Here is a 19,461-nt window from a genome sequence, read left to right as displayed (position 1 = left end):
CCCTTGGTTTCCTGATGGGCCTAGGTTCTTGGGAGGTTCTGCAGGGATCCTTAGCAGGGATTCTTAGAGCTCTTCCTATTTTTCAGCTGGCATCTTCTCCCCAGACTCCCAGATTTGAATTCCCACATCTCTAAGATCCTTGCACATCCAGACTGAGGCCCTGAACCTTTGCATCCAAGGCCTCCACTTGCAATTCCAGGATGGATGTGCATTTCTTCACCTCTCCACCTGACCTGAGTGCTTTTTGAGTGTAACTGTCGTTGGATTGGTTTCTTCCCAACATGCATGTTGGGTCCCAGACTCAGGTCCTTCTCCAGGAGCCTGGGTCAGCCACTGAGACCATTATCCAGGCTCCCATGACCCACGAGACCTGGCCATGGGGGCTGGCAAAGAGGGTGGTGAGGAAGAGGGAGGAGGGATAGGACTTCAGGTCCTTGGAGGCCCCCTTACATCCACAGGGAGCTTCAGGAGGAGGAGCATGGTCAGCACAGGTGTGTCCAGGTGCCCCTGCTGCTGGGGCTGGCTGCTCATGACTCTCTGTCTTGTTGCCAGGCGGAGACAGCTGCCAATCGCATCTGCAAGGTACTGGCCGTCAACCAGGAGAACGAGCAGCTAATGGAAGACTACGAGAAGCTGGCCAGCGATGTGGGTACCCTCTGGGTTTCTCCTGACTTGGCCCCAGCAGGGTCCTTCCTGCACCTCATCATCCTGAAGGAAAAGGAGCCCCCAGAACCTATACCTCCAAATCTATCATGGAGACATAGTCCTAGGCTGGGTGTCATCCATGATCCTGACGCAGTTAGCAAGGGACAGCTTGGGCTCTGCTCTGGCTCCCTCAGAAAGTAGAGAGGAGCCAGGGCGTAAATCTCTGACCCACTGTTCCAGCCAGGTTGCCGTGGCCAGTCCCACACTAGGCATTGGTTGCCTCCTCCATGTCAAGAGGAGGTCACATACTTAAAACATAAAATTCCTGTGATTATTCAGATGAGTTAATTCGTGGGATGTGCCTGGCACCCTGCAGGTGTTGCATGTTCTTGCCATCATTTCTACTCTCCTTCGACTTCTCCATCACCATTACCTTGAGTCAAGAAAAGCAAGCAGATTGTTCCCTGGGCAGCTCTCTACCCTAGAAGCTCTTTGGGGTCAGAGACCCACATTCTAAATCCCAGAAAATCTGGTGGCAAGGACCTCAGGGAGCAGCCTTTAGATCCTCTGTCTGTGGCATAGACAAAGAAACTGAGGCCCACTCAGTTAGTAGGACCTAGAACTAGAACTCAGGACTCTGACTCTCGGCCAGCAGCCTATGGTTTCATGGTTCTTCCCCTGCAGGGCGGGTAGGGTGAATGAAGCTGGCCACAAATTGACAGGTCCCAGTAGGCAGGCTTCATGCAGTCTCTGGTTCTTAAAGGGAACACCCTGGACCCCGGCCTCTTTGCCTGGGAATGCCCAAGGATGGTAGTAGGGAAGGACTGTGCTGTGAGAGAGACCCTTTGCCCTGTGAAGGGAGGAAGCACTCCTGCTCCCAGCATCCTCAGCCCCTCCCAGCATCCTCAGTCCCAGGGCCTCCACGCTCTCCTTCCAGCTGCTGGAGTGGATCCGCCGCACCATCCCCTGGCTGGAGAACCGGGTGCCCGAGAACACCATGCATGCCATGCAGCAGAAGCTGGAGGACTTCCGCGACTACCGGCGCCTGCACAAGCCGCCCAAGGTGCAGGAGAAGTGCCAGCTGGAGATCAACTTCAACACGCTGCAGACCAAGCTGCGCCTCAGCAACCGGCCTGCTTTCATGCCCTCCGAGGGCAGGATGGTCTCGGTGAGCAGCCGGGAGCCCCCAGCCACTTCTGTTAGGACCAGTACAACACCGTGGGTGGGGTGGGTTGTTTTCTACCATTATCCATTATAAATGTTTTTTAAAAAATTAGAAACAATTGTTTAGTCTTTATATATAAATATGATTTTTAGGTAAATCTTAAAGCAATATATATATATATATAATATAAAATAAAGGAGCCGAGAGCATAGAGGTACACGCCTATGATCCCAACAGCTTGGGAGGCTGAGGCAAGGGGATTGAAAATTCAAGACCTGCCTCAGCAACTTAATGAGATCCTGTTTTAAAATAAAAAATAAAAAGGACTGGGGATATAACTCAGTGGTGAAGTACCCCTGGATTCAATCCTTAATATAAAACAAAACACCACAACTTTTTGGTATTATGTGCAATATGGAGAACTATAGCCTTCTTTTGGGTTCCAAGTCTGATTCAGTAGCTTTTAGGTGGCCAGAGCAGCTGTTGGCCTTAACTTAGGTGCTCTTGCAAAGTCGAAAAATTGCCCTGGGTGGGACAGATGCAACCTGGCCCTGGTTGGGCATGGTAGAGAGGATGGGGCATAGGCCAGGTTCAGCCCCAAGTGCGCTCACCTGGGTGTCCTTGCACTGACAGTAGAGGTGGCCCTGTCTGAAGGGGTGTGTGTGCTTGTGCGCAGCAGCTGTCCCTCTCAGAACCTTGGGCTGGGTCACCCAGGCTACTGCTCAGAGCCCCAGAGGCCTGAGTCCAGGAATGTGGTGGTGGCGGTGGGGTGGCCCCAGTGCCTACTTGCCCCATTCATCGTTGTTCTGGTTCCCTGACTGGCCTTGAATACCTCTGAGATTGACCATAGCCCTGTGGGAAGCCAGACCTGGGCAGGGAGGGCCTTGAGCTCTCATCCTACAGGACTTCATGCTCAGAAGCCCTGTGGCTGGGTGGCTTATGTGGACGTGGTCTGGATGGCTGGCTGGGTGGGTGTGGGGCAGAGATTGGGAAGAGGTTCCTCCTGGAAGACATGGAACAGCTATAGGAGTCCCAGAGGGCTGGGTCCCAGGCCAGGTCCTGACCCTGTGCCTCCCATCCCTGCAGGACATCAACAATGCCTGGGGCTGCCTGGAGCAGGCAGAGAAGGGCTATGAGGAGTGGCTGCTGAATGAGATCCGGAGGCTGGAGCGGCTGGACCACCTGGCGGAGAAGTTCCGGCAGAAGGCCTCCATCCACGAGGCTTGGACGGATGGTGAGGGCTCCCCAGATGTTCTGGCTTTGCAACTTTCTCACCCAGCCACCAGCCCTTCCTTCTCTTGCTAGTCCTGTCTTGTACTGGTGCTCTGGCACTGGGCGAGTTCATTAGCCTTTTGGTTGCCTTGGTTTCCTCATCTGTAAAATAACAGTTCCAACCTGATTGGGGCATAGACAGTACTGAGAGGGGTTCCTGACATAGTACAGTGCTATCTAACTGCTAGTTTTAATTGTTCTTGTCACTGTCATTGTTTTTCCTCCCCTGAGTCACTGAGTGGGTTTGAACCCTGACTCTGCCCCTTGGAAGCAGCATAAGTTAGAATTGGTGCCTTAACCTTGAGTCTGTTCCCAAATCTATAAAATATAGGGGATGGTGTGCCCTCCTGTGTTGGCTTCCTTCATTACATCACCACACGCTCGGTGGCTTAAAGCAACAGAAATTCATCCTCACAGTTCAGGAGGCCAGGAGTCCTAAGCTGAAGTGTCAGCAGGGTTGGTTCCTTGTGGAGGCTCCAAAGGGAGAGAATGTTCTGTGCTGCTTCCCAGCTTCTGGTGGAGGCCAGCCGTCCCTGGCATCCCTTGTCTTATCTCTGTGTCCTCTGGTCCCTGCTTGCATCCTCACGGGGCTTCTCTGTGTCTCTGAGACTGAATTGCTCCTTTTCCTAGTAAAGACCTTAAATCAGTTTAACCTCATGTTATCTTGCTTATATCTGCACAATCCCTATTTCCAAATTCTAGGATTCTGGAGTGACATGAGTGGGGAGGGTGACACTAGTCAACCTGGTGAAATCTCTTCCTAGGGTGTTCGTGAGGCTTACATTTTCCACCTGGTTCCGGGCCCAACGGGTAGAGTGCATTCAGTAAAGAGCAGCTCTTGACATTTTTTTCTTCTGTGTCCTCCCCTCTTTCTCTTTCCTGGCCTTTGCCTTAGAACATGTGTGACCCCCTTTCTTTGACCTTGAGGTACTTGGAACCACGTCTGGAGTCTACTCATGAGTGGCAGTCATACTTGGGGGGGTCTTTCCTTAGAACTCCTGCCAGGGCTGGAGGGAGGGATGGCTGCCTCTCCTGCCCTGCAGGTCTTATCAGCTGATACCCCTGAGGCAGACCTGTGGACTGGCAGAGCTCAAAGCCCTAAGACTCCCCCTTTCAGCCCTTTTTTGTGCTTCTCAGACTAAAAATGAATAAGGAGAGCCACTCCCTGTGGCCATTTGGGAGTAGCCTGGCTTGATACAGGGGCTAGGAGTGAGCTAGACTCAGCTAAGGGGTGTGGGTGTACCACCCTGTGGGAAGCGCGTGGGCAAGTTCTGAGTAGAAGGGGATGGTGGAGAAGGCACTGATTTACCCACTTGCTGCTAGTGTCCTCTCCTGGGTCAAGAAACAGCTCACAGCATGACACAGGCAAGGGTGGCCCCATTGGCGAGCCAGCATAACCTCTAGGGAAAGCAGTTTAGCTATCTGCATTCACACCCAATGACTTAATTAATTGCAGTCTAACCTGGGAGTTGCATTTCTTGAGACTAAGGAATCAACCCTGAACCTCAGGAAATCAGGCCTGGAGGCTTTTGTGGTGAGACATCTACCACAGTGCATCTCGCCCTCATGCCCACAGCAGGGCCATGAATGGTTAATCAACTGGGTGGGTGGGGTGTTGAAAACAAAAATGAATTTCATCTGTACTGCACCCTAAATGATACAGCATAATGACCATTTGCAAAGCATTTGCATTGTACTAGTTATTACAAGCAATCTAGAGATCATTTTAAATATACAGGAGAAGCTGTGCATCTGCAATCCCAGCTCCTTGGGAGGCTGAGGCAGGAGGATCACAAGCTGGAGGCCAGCCTGGGCAATTTAGGGAAACCCTGTCTTGAAATAAAATAAAAAGGGCTGGGGGTGTAGTTCTGTGATAGAGCCTTGTCTAGAGCAAGCACCAGGCCCTGGGCTCAATCCTCAATACCACCCAAACCCAACAAAAATAAATATTTAAAAATTAAAGTGTACAGGATGATGTGCGTAGGTTATATGCAAATACTACACCATCTTATATAAAGAACTTGAGCATCTACCAGTTTTGGTGTTTGCAAGGGATCCTGGAACCAATCCCACCTGGACACTGAGGGACAGGACATGGGAAGATTGTGGAGCCACAGGAGAAATTCTGATCATGTGCTGCTAAATATTTGAAAAGCAGAAAACAATTTACGCCCAGTGTCTTAAAATAATGTCCATATAAGGAAAAACTGGATAGGAGTAAATAAGTAGGCTCCTAAATCATTCTGATATATAGGCATCCAGAGAGCTTCGAAATCAAACAAGCTTGCATTCATGGAAGGAACATTGGGCTGGGTATGGTGGCACATACCTATAATCCCAGCGGCTCAGGAGGCTGAGGCAGGAGGATTGTGAGTTCAAAGTCAGCCTTAGCAACTTAGCGAGGCCCTAAGCAACTCGGTGAGACTCTGTTTCTAAATAAAATACAAAAAAAAGGGGCCCCTGGGTCTACTCTCCAGTGCCAAAAAAAAAAAAAAAAAAAAAAAGCATTGGGAATGGTGAAATTTCAGTGGCCTGGCTGATCCACTTTCTTTCCACCCCTGACAGTATTCCACCCCTTACTGCTCATAAGGTCCCACGGGTGCTGTTGTAAGCAGACTTCTAAGAGACTGCGGAGGGTTGATGTTCCTAGCTGTTTCCCGTGGTGGTTCTGGCGGCACCTCTGCTTTCTCACACCGCGGATCGCTGTGTGGTGCACACCTCCAGTGGAGTTGCTTGGGCCTGAGGGAGGAATGCCTGGGACCAAGAAGATGCCCCCTACCCTGCTCACCATGTCTTGCTCAACCGGGCACCCCTTTCTCTCAACTCAGGCAAAGAGGCCATGCTGCGGCAGAAGGATTATGAGACGGCCACCCTGTCTGAGATCAAGGCCCTGCTCAAAAAGCACGAGGCCTTCGAGAGCGATCTGGCTGCCCACCAGGACCGCGTGGAGCAGATAGCGGCCATCGCACAGGAGCTCAAGTAGGGCTGCCCCAGTTACCCCCATCCTTTGGTGCCCAGAAACAGGGTTGAGGCTCAGCTTTCTCAGCTGCTGTGGGAGTGCCAGGTGGATGGGGGATGTGAGGGAGGAGTACAGATGGTGCCCAGGTGTGGAGGGAGTCCAAACAGAAGGCAAGGAATGCCTCCAGGTGGGGAAGGATCCCTGGACTATTCCCTTCCTGTGATAGGCCTTTGGTCCTCATCTGTCACTAATATGGGACCAGAGGGTGACCCAACCTTGGTTCTGAGTGCTGAGCTGTCTTCTTGGTCCTTGGTGGCTCCCTGCCATCGGGCACTGAGGTCAAGGAAGTTATCACCTCTTGCTTTGGTTGGGGCGGGGCCACTGGAGAGGGGGACTGGCCTTTGATCTCCTGCCTGTAGTCTTCTGAGGCCAAGGAAGTGAGAGGGGTACTGGAAAGTCTGCAGAAGGGGGCACCCCTGGCTCTCCAGCACCACTGGTACTCCCACCTGCAGGAGGAGGAAGAGTAGGCCCCCAAATTAACCCACCTCACCTGACTTCCTCGTCTCTTCTCCCCAGTGAGCTCGACTATTACGACTCACCCAGTGTCAATGCTCGCTGCCAAAAGATCTGTGACCAGTGGGACAATCTGGGAGCTCTAACTCAGAAGCGAAGGGAAGCTCTAGAGGTGAGGACCCTAGAGGTAGAGCGTGGCCTGCGGCTCTGGGTGTGCCCCTTCCTCCTCCTTGGTTCCCTTTGCTTTAAACGGCTCTGGTTTCCCCAGACTTCTCCACCCTGGGCTGACTGTGGAAATGCTTCCTCTCTGACCCCAACTCTGTCTCATCCTCCCAGTTGAGTTCACTGAACGACCCAACCTCAGCCATTTGAGAACTTTCCTGTTTTGCGGGTCGGATTCTCTGGGGGCCAGGCCAGGTGATTCCAGCAAGAGGTGGCCCATCCACCTAGGGACAGCCTGTTCCTTTTGCCTGGCTCAGTCCCTTGCTTCTAGACTGGGACCCCTTAGGGCTCTCTCAGTGGGGGTGGGGGCTCTCTGGGCATCCCTCTGCTAAACACCCCGCCCCACCCCATTCGGCACTCCCAGCGGACGGAGAAGCTACTGGAGACCATTGACCAGCTGTACCTGGAGTACGCCAAGCGGGCCGCTCCCTTCAACAACTGGATGGAGGGCGCCATGGAGGACCTGCAGGACACCTTCATCGTGCACACCATTGAGGAGATCCAGGTAGGCCACATCCCCTCTCCAGAGACCTCTCCCCCAGCTGCTCCTGGCCCATGCTCTGTAGGTCCCACTCCCCCCTGTAGGGTTGATGAGGAAGAGCATCCCAGGATTCCATAGATCTGAAACTTTGCATTTCATTTATTTTGACCAGATAATATGTGTATATGCTATAACATCCCAAAGTAAAAGGGTGTATGATAAGGTCTCCCATCTGCTCCTGTCCCCTAACCCCCCATTTCCCCTCCCCAGAGGTAAGCAAAATATCTCTGCATACACAAACAAGTATATTTATTTACATATTTTTCTCAACACCCCCTACCCTTCATTTTTGTACACAAAAAGTATCTTCTGGTAGATGCCTGTAATTGTAGCAACTTGTGAGGCTAAAGCAGGAGGATTGTAAGTTTAAGGCCAGCCTTGGTAATTTAGTGAGATCCTGTCTCAAAATGAAATAAAAAACAGGGCTGGGGATGGAGCTTGGAGATACCTGGGATAAATCCCTGGTACCACCCAAAAAAAAAAAAGCTTCTGTTATATATTATTTATCTGGAGCCTTGATTTGTACTATAATATTTATCTTGGAGCTCATTGCATAATTAACATCTTCCTCTATCTGCTATATAACTGCAAAGTATTAGATTCAAAAGGGTTTGCAGAGAGCTGAGGGAGCAATTGTTGGGGGAAGTCACCTGGAGCGCAGAGCTCAGGGGTCCCCATTGTTCTTGATTTGAAGGGTGTTGAATGCCCCAGAGAGGTTGGACAGCCTCACCAGTCCCTTAGGTGCAGCCATGGCTTTGATGGAAGCTCTGCCTTCCCCTTCCTATGGCCATCCTGCCTTCCTGGTTCTCAGCCACCAAAGTGGCTGAGATGCCTCCAGGTCTCCCATGGCCCTTCTACCTGCCTCTGTCCTGGGACTTCTAGAGCTCCCTTCACTCATCTAGTCCAAGGGACACACAGCCCCTCTGAATGTCCGTACCGATCCTGTGTCCTCGTGTCTGTCTAGGGACTGACTACAGCCCACGAGCAGTTCAAGGCCACCCTCCCTGATGCTGATAAGGAGCGTCTGGCCATCCTGGGCATCCACAACGAGGTGTCTAAGATCGTCCAGACCTACCATGTCAACATGGCAGGCACCAACCCCTACACAACCATCACGCCTCAGGAGATCAATGGCAAATGGGACCACGTGAGTTGAAGGGCCTAGTGACTGATTTTTCCTTGATTCATTTTTATTGTTTCATAGTGAACATTCATTATTTGTCCGCATAGTGAGTGAATTTCTGGAACAGGTCACACCTTGACTGCTGTCCTTGTTCTGACCCACCCCTGACATTCTGCGGTTGTCTCCACCCCAGGTGCGGCAGCTTGTGCCGCGGAGGGACCAAGCTCTGACTGAGGAACATGCCCGCCAGCAGCACAACGAGAGGCTACGCAAGCAGTTTGGGGCCCAGGCAAATGTCATCGGGCCCTGGATCCAGACCAAGATGGAGGTGGGTCCTGTTGTAAGAAGCTGGGGGCTTCCCCGCACCATCCCTGCCAGGCAGGCGGCCTGCTTCCTCTTGGGCAGGACCCACGGAGAACTGAAGACTGAGTCCACAGTTGTTCTGCTGCCCTGCAGGGGAGTGTGGAGTCCTGTGCAGGAAAGGTGGATGGGCTCGATCCCAGTGTCTGATCTGGGAGTAAGCGCACACTACAGAGCTGCGTATGGCAGTCCCAAAGGACCACCAGCTCCTGAACAGCTGGGTCAGCTTCAGCCCTATGGCTTTCCTCTTGGCTGGGCCACCCCTTCCTCCATTGCTGCTCCCCTGGCAACGGGCTCAGTCAAAGAGGGTGATCTGCCCAGAAAGCAAGCTGAGCTGTCCCTAATCAAGTGTAGATTTGGCGGCGGGGGAGGAGGGGAATTATGTGGGCTCGTTAGTGGGGAAAGTGCACCACTTGGCTAGAGCGTGGTCTCTGAGCTCCTTGAGGGCAGAGAACATTTGAAGTTCATGTTTGTGTGTGCATCTTCCCCTCCTCCAGCACATGGTGCTTAGTAAATGCTCAGGGGATATTGGCAAGACTGAACTGAATGGTCCGAGAGTGCTTTCACAGCGAGGTTGGCTGATGTGAGTGAAGACAGGCAAATGTAGATGTGAACATTAGGTCTCATCCTTTGAGGTGGTGATGGGGGCTCAGGAGGGCTGGGCAGGCAGCCTAGGAGGCAAAACAGGAGCGGTGGCCACTGGGGAGGACCTGGCTCAGGGGACACTGAGAGGATCCCTGAGATGGTCAGTGGTTAATAATGAGGCTTGGGAAGAGGATTTGAAAAGAAAGCAAAGGAGTGAATGTTTAGGTCAGCAACTGACTGTGCAGCCCTGTCCTGAGGCTGACAGGTACCTGAGATTTCATCCGATGATAATGCTTATTTCACAACTTTACGATGCTCTTTCCATACCAAGGAACATCACACTAAATTGTAGTGGTTACCAGTGCTGGCCTCCCTAGGCCTGAGATGGGAACTGAAAATCTTCCTGGTAGTTAACCTATATGACCTTTAGAGATCAGTCCCCAACCCATGAGTGAAGGATGGGGCAGGCTGACAAGGTACCTCCTTCTGGATGAGCAGGAGATTGGGAGGATCTCCATTGAAATGCATGGGACCCTGGAGGACCAGCTCAGCCACCTGCGACAATATGAGAAGAGCATTGTCAACTACAAGCCAAAGATTGACCAGCTGGAAGGTGACCACCAGCTGATCCAGGAGGCTCTCATCTTTGACAATAAGCACACCAACTACACCATGGAGGTGAGTGGGGCAGAGCTGCAGGTCCCCTTCTGTCCTCCACCTGGGCTGGGGTGGGCTGAGGAGGAGTTAACCCCCTCCCAAGGAGTCTGGTCATACTAGCAGGATAAGTGCTCACGTCTCTTTGCCCTTGAAGCTCCCCATCTTCAATCTGCAGTGCCTTCTGGATATCCAGGGAACTTTTGGGGAGTGTGTATTTCTTGGCTTTATCTCCAGAATTTGCTTTCTCATTCTGGGATGGAGCTTGGGCATGCATCTATTTTTTTTTTGTTTGTTTTTAGTTGTAGATGGACACAATACCTTTGTTTATTTTTATGTGGTTCCAGGAATCGAACCCAGTGCCTCAGGCATGTTAAGCAAGGCCTTTTACCACTGAGCCCCAGCCCCAAGGGCATCTAAATTTTTAATAAGCACACCCAGCGAATCTGATACCGGTGGGCTCCAGGCACTGGCCTGGGCACCAGCTTCAAATGACTGACATTCTGAGAAGCATGTTGTTAGGGCAATTTCCTCCTATGTGCACATCATAGAGGATGCTTACACAAACTAAGACGACCACACCATCACTAGGTGACCACTGGGACCGCCTTTGTGTATTTGGCCTGTTGCTGACCAGAAGGTCCTTCTGTGGCACATAACGGCACTTGTGTTGACTGTGAAGTGTGTAGGAGCATGTGCACGGGGTTTGTGTATGTGGTGGGGTTGGGTTCAGGGAATCACCCAGTTTAATCTTTCCCATGACAAGTCTGTTCTCCTTCCCCAACCGACCCCCACTGCCAAGCCTGGTCTTCTTGCTGTCCCAGACAGAGGCCAGCACCATGCCCCCTTCATTCTCTAGAGTCTTGTGTCCTGATAGGTTGTCCTTGTCTCAGTTCTTCTCCCTCTGGTGATACTGTGACTACAGACAGAAGGCCCAGTTTGATTGCTTTGACTGTTTTCAAGAGTGGAGAGGAGGAATAGGGAGGGGCAGCCCAGGCCTGGGGGATCTCCACTGAGATGCAGGAGGCCCTGGGGCCCCTTTTGCTGACAAGCCTCTTGCCCACTGCAGCACATCCGCGTGGGCTGGGAGCAGCTGCTCACCACCATCGCCAGGACCATCAACGAGGTGGAAAACCAGATCCTGACACGGGATGCCAAGGGCATCAGCCAGGAGCAGATGAATGAGTTCCGGGCCTCTTTCAACCACTTTGACCGGGTGAGAGTCCCACTCCTCACTCATTTAGAGCTGCCCCCAGCCCCTGACCTAGGGCCCTGGAGGGCGCTGCCCAGGGTGTGGGGCACTATGCAGGGCCTGGTTCCCGGGCGGGTGAGGAGCAGGGAGAGGAGGAAGCTCCGCCAGCCTGGCCCTGCCTCACGGAGCCTGCCTTAGCAAGTCTGTTGTGACGTCCCCTAAGCCTCCCTGCTTTCCTGGAGAGAGTGCCCTTGTTGAAGGTGGGGAGAAGATCCTTGACCCCTGGCCCTCGCTCTCCTACCATGAGGAATCAACCCTCACAGCGAGGTTACCAGAGTCTCAAATGAAGGCCTGCTGCCCCTGGCTGTGGGAACCGACCCTCACCTCTGCCTAGGGGACAGAGAAGAGACTCCTTCCTACCCCAACCTGCTGCCTTTGGGACCCTTTACTGGGGATATTGGAGTCCTCTGTCCTGGGTTTTCATCTCAGCCCCAGGACAGGCCAAGTGTTCAATGGGCTGCCCCTTCCCAGTGCCCTAGGGCTTGGGGCAGCCACAATGGTGGGGGAAGCATGGGGTCAGTTGCTGTCCACCACCCTGCCTGCTTCCTGCCCTCCAGGCACCTGGGTGGGAGGAGCCTGGGGGAGACCTGGGTGGCTTGGGACACTCCTCGGGGAGCTTCTCACTCCTGTGCCCCTCCTGCCCTGCTTCACAGAGCAGGGCTGTGTGTGCCAAAGACTGGGCCCCTCTGGAACGTCATCCGTGTGTCTAACTATGTGCACTTTTATCTTCCCTCTCCCCTGCCTCTCCACCTCCACCCTCTCCATCGCATGCCTTTGTCCCTGTGTCTCCCCACACACCACCCTCCACTGGGGCATGGCCCACCCCCACCCTCACGGCCTTCACCTCCCTGGCACCGCATGGCTGGCTGCCTGGCGCACCACGGCCCTAGGATCACTCCGGCACGCTGGGTCCTGAGGAGTTCAAAGCCTGCCTCATCAGCTTGGGCTATGACATTGGCAACGACCCCCAGGTACTCGCCTCCTGCATGGAGCACGCTCAGGGGTGGCCTCCGGGGCGAGAAATAACGCGTTTCTCCTTTTTCTCTTCTCTCTCTGTCTGGTTCTCCCTGACCCCTTCCTGTGGGCCATGGGCCTTGTCCTCTCCTGCCATCCATGCCTGTCCTGTGTCGGGCTTCTCCTTCCACCGCTCTGCCCTCTGCCCTTGGTTGTCGTCTGTGGGAACCTGCTGGGGCCCACATTCATCTCTCCTTGCCGCTCTTCATTCTGTGGATGGATTTTGCATCCCTCTCTGCTTTTCTCTTTTCTGTGGACATTTTTCCTGGACATGTTCCTCCTCTCTGTTCCTTCCTGACCCGCAAACCATAAACCTCACCCTCTTTTCTGGCTGTCTGTACCCTGTCTTCCTGGCCCTTGGCTGGCCCTTCCTTCTTCCACCTGTCTCTGCCTCCTGTATCTTGGTGCCACTGCCCCACAGAAGAAGACAGGCATGATGGACACGGATGATTTCCGCGCCTGCCTTATCTCCATGGGTTACAACATGGTAACGTAAACCCCACCCTCTGTCTGCCAGGCCTGGGCCTTCCCTGGCAGGAGGAGGCAGCTAGCTGGCTGGAGAAGCCAAGTCCTAGCAATGCAGGCCTAAGGCCTGAGCCTAAGGCTGCCCTTCTCAGAGGAACCTCAAATCCCCAGTCCTTGAAAGCAGGGCCCAGCCATGGAAGCTGTATGGGCTGGGAGGCCCGGGCCTTCTCACTGCTGTCTCTAGACTGGCTTGTCTCTGGTACTTACTGCGGAGACCAGCTTTTTCACTCCTATGGAGAACTGGGCTGACCCCAAGGCAGGCAGGAAAGATTGTGGTTTGGACATTCAGGGTTTGGGTTGGCCCTGGATCATCTCACATGAGGGCCTGGAGCTTTCGATTTCTTCCCCTGCCCTGATGATGGCTCCATTGAGGCCTGCCACCGCTCTGCCATAGTCCCAGGTCTCTCTGTAACCTTCTTAGCATGTCCTCCCTTGTCTAGGTTTCTAAGCAGGGCAGGGTGTTTCACTGGGCAATCAGGTAACTTCTGGCCATGGCGCAAAGTGCAGAGCCCGTGGACTTCCCAGCAATGGTGAGGGCTGGGGTAGAAACCATGAACTTGGAAGTAAATTCCTGCTCCTCCATTACTAGCTTGTGGCCTCAGATGAAGTAAAGGGAACCCCATAGGTCTGTTGTAAAGATGAAATGAGGGAACCTAACATAAGGCTGGCACTTAGAAAATACAGAGTGGTAGAGAGACAGCGCCTGTCTGAGTTCAAATACTAGCTCCCTACTCACTGGCTACGTGACCTTGGGAAAGCCACTTAGTCTGTCTGGACCTCAGATTTCTCATCTGTACAATGGACTTAATAAGATTCTATATGGTTCTAGAGAGGCTTAAATGAACTAAAATATCTAAAAGCATTTAGAATAGTGCCTGGCATATAGTATATGCTCTGTAGAATTAGCCTTTGTTAATGGTATTGTCATTATAATGAATACCAGCATTATTTTCTCCAGGGGGAACCCAGACACCTGTAGCGGGTGGGAAGCCCAGAGCTGGGTCTCCACTGTTGAGTGTTGAGACCCTGTCATACCCTTAGTGTGACCCAGGTTATGGTCACGGAACTGCCATACCCTCCTCTTCCAGCCATAGGCTACTCTGATCCCCAGGGGTTTGAGGTCCATCTGATATATTCTCAGCAGGCCATGGGCTGACAGGCTTGGGTTGGCTGTTTCCTCCAGGGAGAGGCAGAATTTGCCCGCATCATGAGCATCGTGGACCCCAACCGCCTGGGGGTAGTGACATTCCAGGCCTTCATTGACTTCATGTCCCGAGAGACGGCTGACACGGATACAGCAGACCAGGTCATGGCTTCCTTCAAGATCCTGGCCGGAGACAAGGTGAGTCTACTATGGTGTGGGCACCATGCTGGGTGGCAGGCACTGCTTGGATCTGATCTGGAGGAATGGGGTGGGATGTGAGGACCTCATTGCCCCTTTCTCCAGGACCCCATTATGCCTCTGGTTACTTGTACCTCTACCCCTTTTTGCAATGCCTGGGGCTCAGCAAAGGTGTTAGGACAAGGCATTAATTTAAAGGGTCCCCTGCCAGGAGCACTACATATCAGTGAGGGATTCCTCCACATTGTAATGAGATGATGGAGGGTGGAAGGTGGTGGAAGGCAGTAGAATGGGTTGGGGTATGTGGTTGAACAATGGAACTCCATCTGAGAATCCCTGGGATTTCATCCTTATGCCCTGCTGGGCACAGGTATGGAATATAGGTGGGAAGCAAGATAAGGGGATGGGGTGAAAGAAGGAAGCATGCCTCTCATTTTTCTGCTCTTGAGCAGTGGCCTGCTTCAGGTTTCCAAATCTGAGTCCCCTGTCAAGCCCCACTTAGCACTGGAAAAGTGGGAGGGGCACTGAGGGGCTGTCTGTATGCAGAGGCCAGAGGCCCAGTCCAGGTCTTAGCCATCTGAAATGATCATTGGTGAACCCAGATGTCACTGAGACCCACAGCCATCTTTAGACCAGAGAACTGAAGGGATCTGTCAGAACCACAGATTCCTCTAATGTTCTAGAAAAGACAGCTTCTGAGCAGACCTATCACAGGCACACAAGAGAGGCAGGGTGAAGGCAAAGACCCACACTGATAGCTGGCTAGAATGGGATAAGGGTCATACTTTTGAAGATGGTTAAGACAGCCAGATAGGTTTTAAATGCTGTCTGGCAGGGATGCCCAAACTGGATGCTCATCTTAATCTACTGGAGGTCTCCTTAAAATTAAACTCTCTGGTTGAGATTTTCCAGAGAGCCCAATTAAGTGGGAGTGGGATCCCTCAGGAATCTCTCTGTTCAAGCAGAGTACCTGTTGACATTGCTCCATCATGGGATTATTGCAGACTAGTAGTGTGATACATGAGAAGATTATTAGTGGAATTAAATGTGGAATTAGTTTGGAAAGAGGCTAAAGTAGATATAGAAGTGGAAAATATGAAATGATTTTTAAAATATATTAGGTATATATACATATACACAGTGTGTATGTGTGGATATATGTTTGGATTTTTATGTATAGATCCAAAAGAACTAGGAGGGAGCGTAAATGGGGATGGTCTAGGTTACGTAAGGTCACAGGAAAGTTTACAGCCACAGGGTTTTGCGGCCCTGCTGTGCTGTGCCGCACCATACTGCTTTACGGCCAACTGGCTTTGCGGCACCTGACCACGCTCTCTCTGCAGAACTACATCACAGGTGACGAACTGCGCCGAGAGCTGCCGCCCGACCAGGCCGAGTACTGCATCGCAAGAATGGCCCCCTACAACGGCCCAGACTCCGTGCCCGGTGCTCTGGACTACATGTCCTTCTCCACGGCACTGTATGGCGAGAGTGACCTCTAACCCGCCCCAGCCCCTCGGCCCCTACGCCGTGCGCACCCCGCCCTGCACCTTCGCTGCCCCCATCTCCTGCCCGAGTTTGGTTTCAGCTCTCAGCCTCCAACGGAGCAAGCTGGGACCACACGGCCTCGAACCTCCCTGCCCGCGAAGTGACAGTTTACAAAATTATTTTCTGCAAAAAAGAAAAAAAAAAGTTATGTTTAAAAAGTTTAAAAAAAAAAACCAAAAAATTACATATTTTATTATAGAAAAAGTATTTTTTTTCTCCACCAGACTTAAATGGAAAAGAGGAAAAATTAACTATTTGCACCAAAATGTTTTTGTTTTGTTGTGACATAGGAAAATAACCAAGCACAAAGTTTTATTCCATTCTTTTACTGATTTTTTTTTCTTCTTCTATCTGTTTCATCTGCTGTATTCATTTCTCCAATCTCATGTCCTCTTGGTGGGGGGTGGGGGGAGGGGGTACTCTTGTCAAAGACACATTGGTGCATGTGTGTTTGCTAGCTCACTTGTCCATGAAAATATTTTATGATATTAAAGAAAATCTTTTGAAATGGCTGTTTTTTAAGGAAGATAATTTATGTGGCTTCTGATTTTTAAATCTCCTCAGAGGTGTGGCTAGCCTCTTTATCAGTGCATACTTTTTTAAAAAGAATTTAATATTGCTATCAAAAATAGACAAACTTGGAGATTATGGACAACTTTGATATTGCTTGGCACAGACCATATTAAAACAACGCTCCCATGATGTCTCTTTGCTCCTTGCTTGCTGTTTTCTGGAAATATAGGGGTGATTAGAGATGGTGAGGGGCACCTGTACACACCTGTACCCACCTCTGATGTGTTTTTGAAACACTTCAGTTTCTTCATTTGGAAAAGGAAAAGGTGGTTTCCTCACAGAAGTTAAAAACAAGATCAAGAATGTGTGGGGCACTCCCAGATGATAAGCCCCATCTTCCTTTGTTCTCTATAGCATCATATAGCTATGTGACATCCCTGACTCCCTTTTGTTTTTTCCTACAGGGTACAGCTTGAGTCACCTCAGAATTACCCCTTCCTATTCAAATTGTCCCACAAAGGGCTAGGGTGTATAGCACAGTGTTAGAGTACTTGCTTAGCTTATGTGAGACCCAGAGTTAAGTCCTCAGCACACCAAGACCCACGGACAGCAGCTGTCTGGTATCACCTACCTGGGAGCTTGTTGGAAATGCAAAATCTCAGGCCATACTGGATCAAAATCTGGTCATGGTGGATCAAAATCTGCATTTTTAATAAGACTCCTAGATGGTTTGCTCCAGCTTTTCCTGTTTTCTTCTTACTCATCTCCTGGCTGGGTGTGGTAGCACACACCTGTAATCCCAGCAACTTGGGAGGCTAAGGCAGGAGGATTGCAAATTCAAAGCCAGCCTCAGCAATTTAGTGAGGCCCTCAGCAGTTTATTGAAACGCTGTATTTTAGTCAGCTATTTTGCTCCTGTGACTAAAGGATCCGACAATTTTAGGGGAGGAAAAGTTTGAGGGACTCATGGTTTCAGAGGTCTTAGTCCATGGAAGGCCAGCTCCAATCCTTGGGGCTTGGGGTGAGGCAGAATATCATGGTGGAAGAGTGTGACAGAGGGAAACAGCTTACATGATAATCAGGAACCAGAAAGAGGTCTCCACTTTCCCTAAAACAAATATGTACCCCAAAGCCATCACCCCAATTCCCAACTCCTCCAACCATACCCTACCACTTCAATTACCATTCAATTAATCCCTATCAGGGGATTAATTCACTGGTTGTTATGGGGAGCCTCCTCAGAAAATGTTTTTAAGTCTGAACTCAAACAAAAGAGAGCTTTAATTTACCTGGCCAGGGATTGTCTCCTAACAGGAGAGACTGATGTTCTATGGGAGAACAGCAATTTCCTGGCCTGTGTCTTGGGAATTTAAGGACAAAAACTACAACTCAGTTGCTTTTCTCAGTGTCATGCAAGGAAGCTAAAAATAGCAGTTAGCTTAACCGTGTCTTGGGTCCGAACAAGTGTTAGACAACCTTATCCTGATTTCAGATGAGCAGGGGCGATAATCTATTTTAATAAAGTCATGTAGACCCATGACTATACTCAAACCCAGAATGAAGCTCACCATGACCACCACCATCTCCTGAGTTGGGTACATTCTGTGGGGTACAAAGTACAGAAAAACAGGTTTTTTTTAAAAGAAAACAGCTTTTGTTTTTGTTTCTCAGAAATGGGTCATTCAACAGTTTTTTTTTTTTAATAGAAGGCAGCAAAATGGAGTCTTAGGCCTGTCTATGACGGCTCTTGCTTTATAGTTGCCTTAGCAAAATTTTATGTCTATAATCTATATACATTTTTTTTTTTTACTAATTTTTAACCTTTAACGTCCTTACTGATTTTATTGATCAGTTTACACCACAACATTCCCCACTGGCTTTATGAGACTAAATCAAATCATTGGTTTATTTAAGTTTAGTTTTATCTAAATTTACCATGTCGTAATTATATTTTCTAAGGACTAGCAGCTTGGTAGTCATTCGATCAGCGACTGTCTTTTAGAAGCAGGCTCCCTGTCATTTTCTGGCCTCAAAAGAGTTTCTGAGTAGAGCTGTGTGCAGAGTGCATGTCTGAAAGTGAAACAGAACAGAAGGTAAAAATCAAGAGTACTGTTCATTGTCGGTGGTCCTCGGGTGGATCTTCTGTTGGAGCTGTCTTCTTGATTTGGGAGTGATGAATCCAGTGTTGTTTTCTGGTGACTTTTACAGCAGTAGGGTGTTAGGATGACTGGAAAGGGTCTGTGCCAGCAAGGTTCTAAGGTAAAGGGATGATGGCTCTGCTGGAGTGGGTGAGTGAAGGTCTCTCCTGCAACTGGCTGTCAGGCTTTTTGTTAAAGCCTGAATCTGATGAGAGGCTTGCTGGAGAGCCTATAAGGACTTAAGAAGTGTGTAGTTACTTATTTTAGTTTTTTATCTTTTAGCCTGGGTAAGTGCCACTAGTTCTGCCTTTTGTGCAGAAGTTCCATATCCCAGAACTTGAGCCCAGATAATTTTATTTAAAGTAACTACAGCCACCCCCATATACCTGATTCCATTTTGGATATAGCAGCTGCCATCAGTATAGGACCAGCAAGGGTGGTCTTAGAGCAAAGGGAAGAAGGAGGCTCATCCAGACCACACCAGTGCAATTAGTAAGGGTGTCTTTTACAGTTTTATTTATCCTTTTTACTTGTCCTGAACTCTGGGGCCTATATAGACAATGTAGGTCCCATTGAATCTCAACGGCCTTGGATCAATTTTGAGTTATCTGAGCTATGAAAGCTGGGCTGTTATTGGACCCCATGGCTATTGGGAGGCCAAATCAGAGAACTATCTCCTGAATAAGTTTCATAACTGTAATAGTTGCTGTCTCTGTCTCGGTAGGAAATATCTCAGTTTATCTGGAATATGTGTCCCAGGAGTGCCAGTAAATACTTATAACCATATTGTCCAGGTTTTATTTCAGTGAAGTCTATCCCCCCCCACACCAACCACCTGCAGTCTGGTTCCTGTAAATTGGCTTACCTTTGGATTGGGATTTTTTTTTTTTTTTTGAGCATAAGTCTGGCACCTGGAAGAAACTTGTCTTGTTAACTGAGTTATCTTAGGAATGTAAAAATCTTTTTGTAACAATTTAGCCATTTTAGTATTACCCATATGGGTTCCTTGATGTAATTGCTTAATTAACAGTTTTTTCCAATGTTTCCGGCATCAGGATTCTTTTGTCTGATAGAATCTTGCATCTGTTTTG

General features: G+C 50.2%; 1 protein-coding gene across 3 annotated transcripts in view; it reads left to right on the top strand.

The window, feature by feature from the left end:
* Positions 1-16,422, top strand: part of Actn1 (actinin alpha 1) — a 92,284-nt gene extending 75,862 nt beyond the window's left edge. The window contains exons 9-22 of one of the 3 annotated variants that reach the window (XM_005322824.5): positions 553-645; positions 1,583-1,813; positions 2,897-3,044; positions 5,911-6,061; positions 6,618-6,726; positions 7,141-7,281; positions 8,282-8,464; positions 8,634-8,768; positions 9,884-10,063; positions 11,109-11,255; positions 12,182-12,262; positions 12,727-12,792; positions 14,014-14,172; positions 15,516-16,422. In XM_005322824.5, the coding sequence (XP_005322881.1) occupies positions 553-645; positions 1,583-1,813; positions 2,897-3,044; positions 5,911-6,061; positions 6,618-6,726; positions 7,141-7,281; positions 8,282-8,464; positions 8,634-8,768; positions 9,884-10,063; positions 11,109-11,255; positions 12,182-12,262; positions 12,727-12,792; positions 14,014-14,172; positions 15,516-15,674 (1,983 nt within the window). In that variant the 3' untranslated portion in view covers positions 15,675-16,422. The remainder of the gene's footprint in view (positions 1-552; positions 646-1,582; positions 1,814-2,896; positions 3,045-5,910; positions 6,062-6,617; positions 6,727-7,140; positions 7,282-8,281; positions 8,465-8,633; positions 8,769-9,883; positions 10,064-11,108; positions 11,256-12,181; positions 12,263-12,726; positions 12,793-14,013; positions 14,173-15,515) is intronic. The other 2 variants (XM_005322826.5, XM_005322825.5) reach the window with 2 other exon arrangements.
* Positions 16,423-19,461: the final 3,039 nt, after the last annotated feature.

The sequence above is a fragment of the Ictidomys tridecemlineatus genome, chromosome 5 (genome assembly GCF_052094955.1).
Source record: "Ictidomys tridecemlineatus isolate mIctTri1 chromosome 5, mIctTri1.hap1, whole genome shotgun sequence".
Classification (NCBI taxonomy): domain Eukaryota; kingdom Metazoa; phylum Chordata; class Mammalia; order Rodentia; family Sciuridae; genus Ictidomys; species Ictidomys tridecemlineatus.
This window is presented reverse-complemented; position numbering and strand designations above follow the sequence as displayed.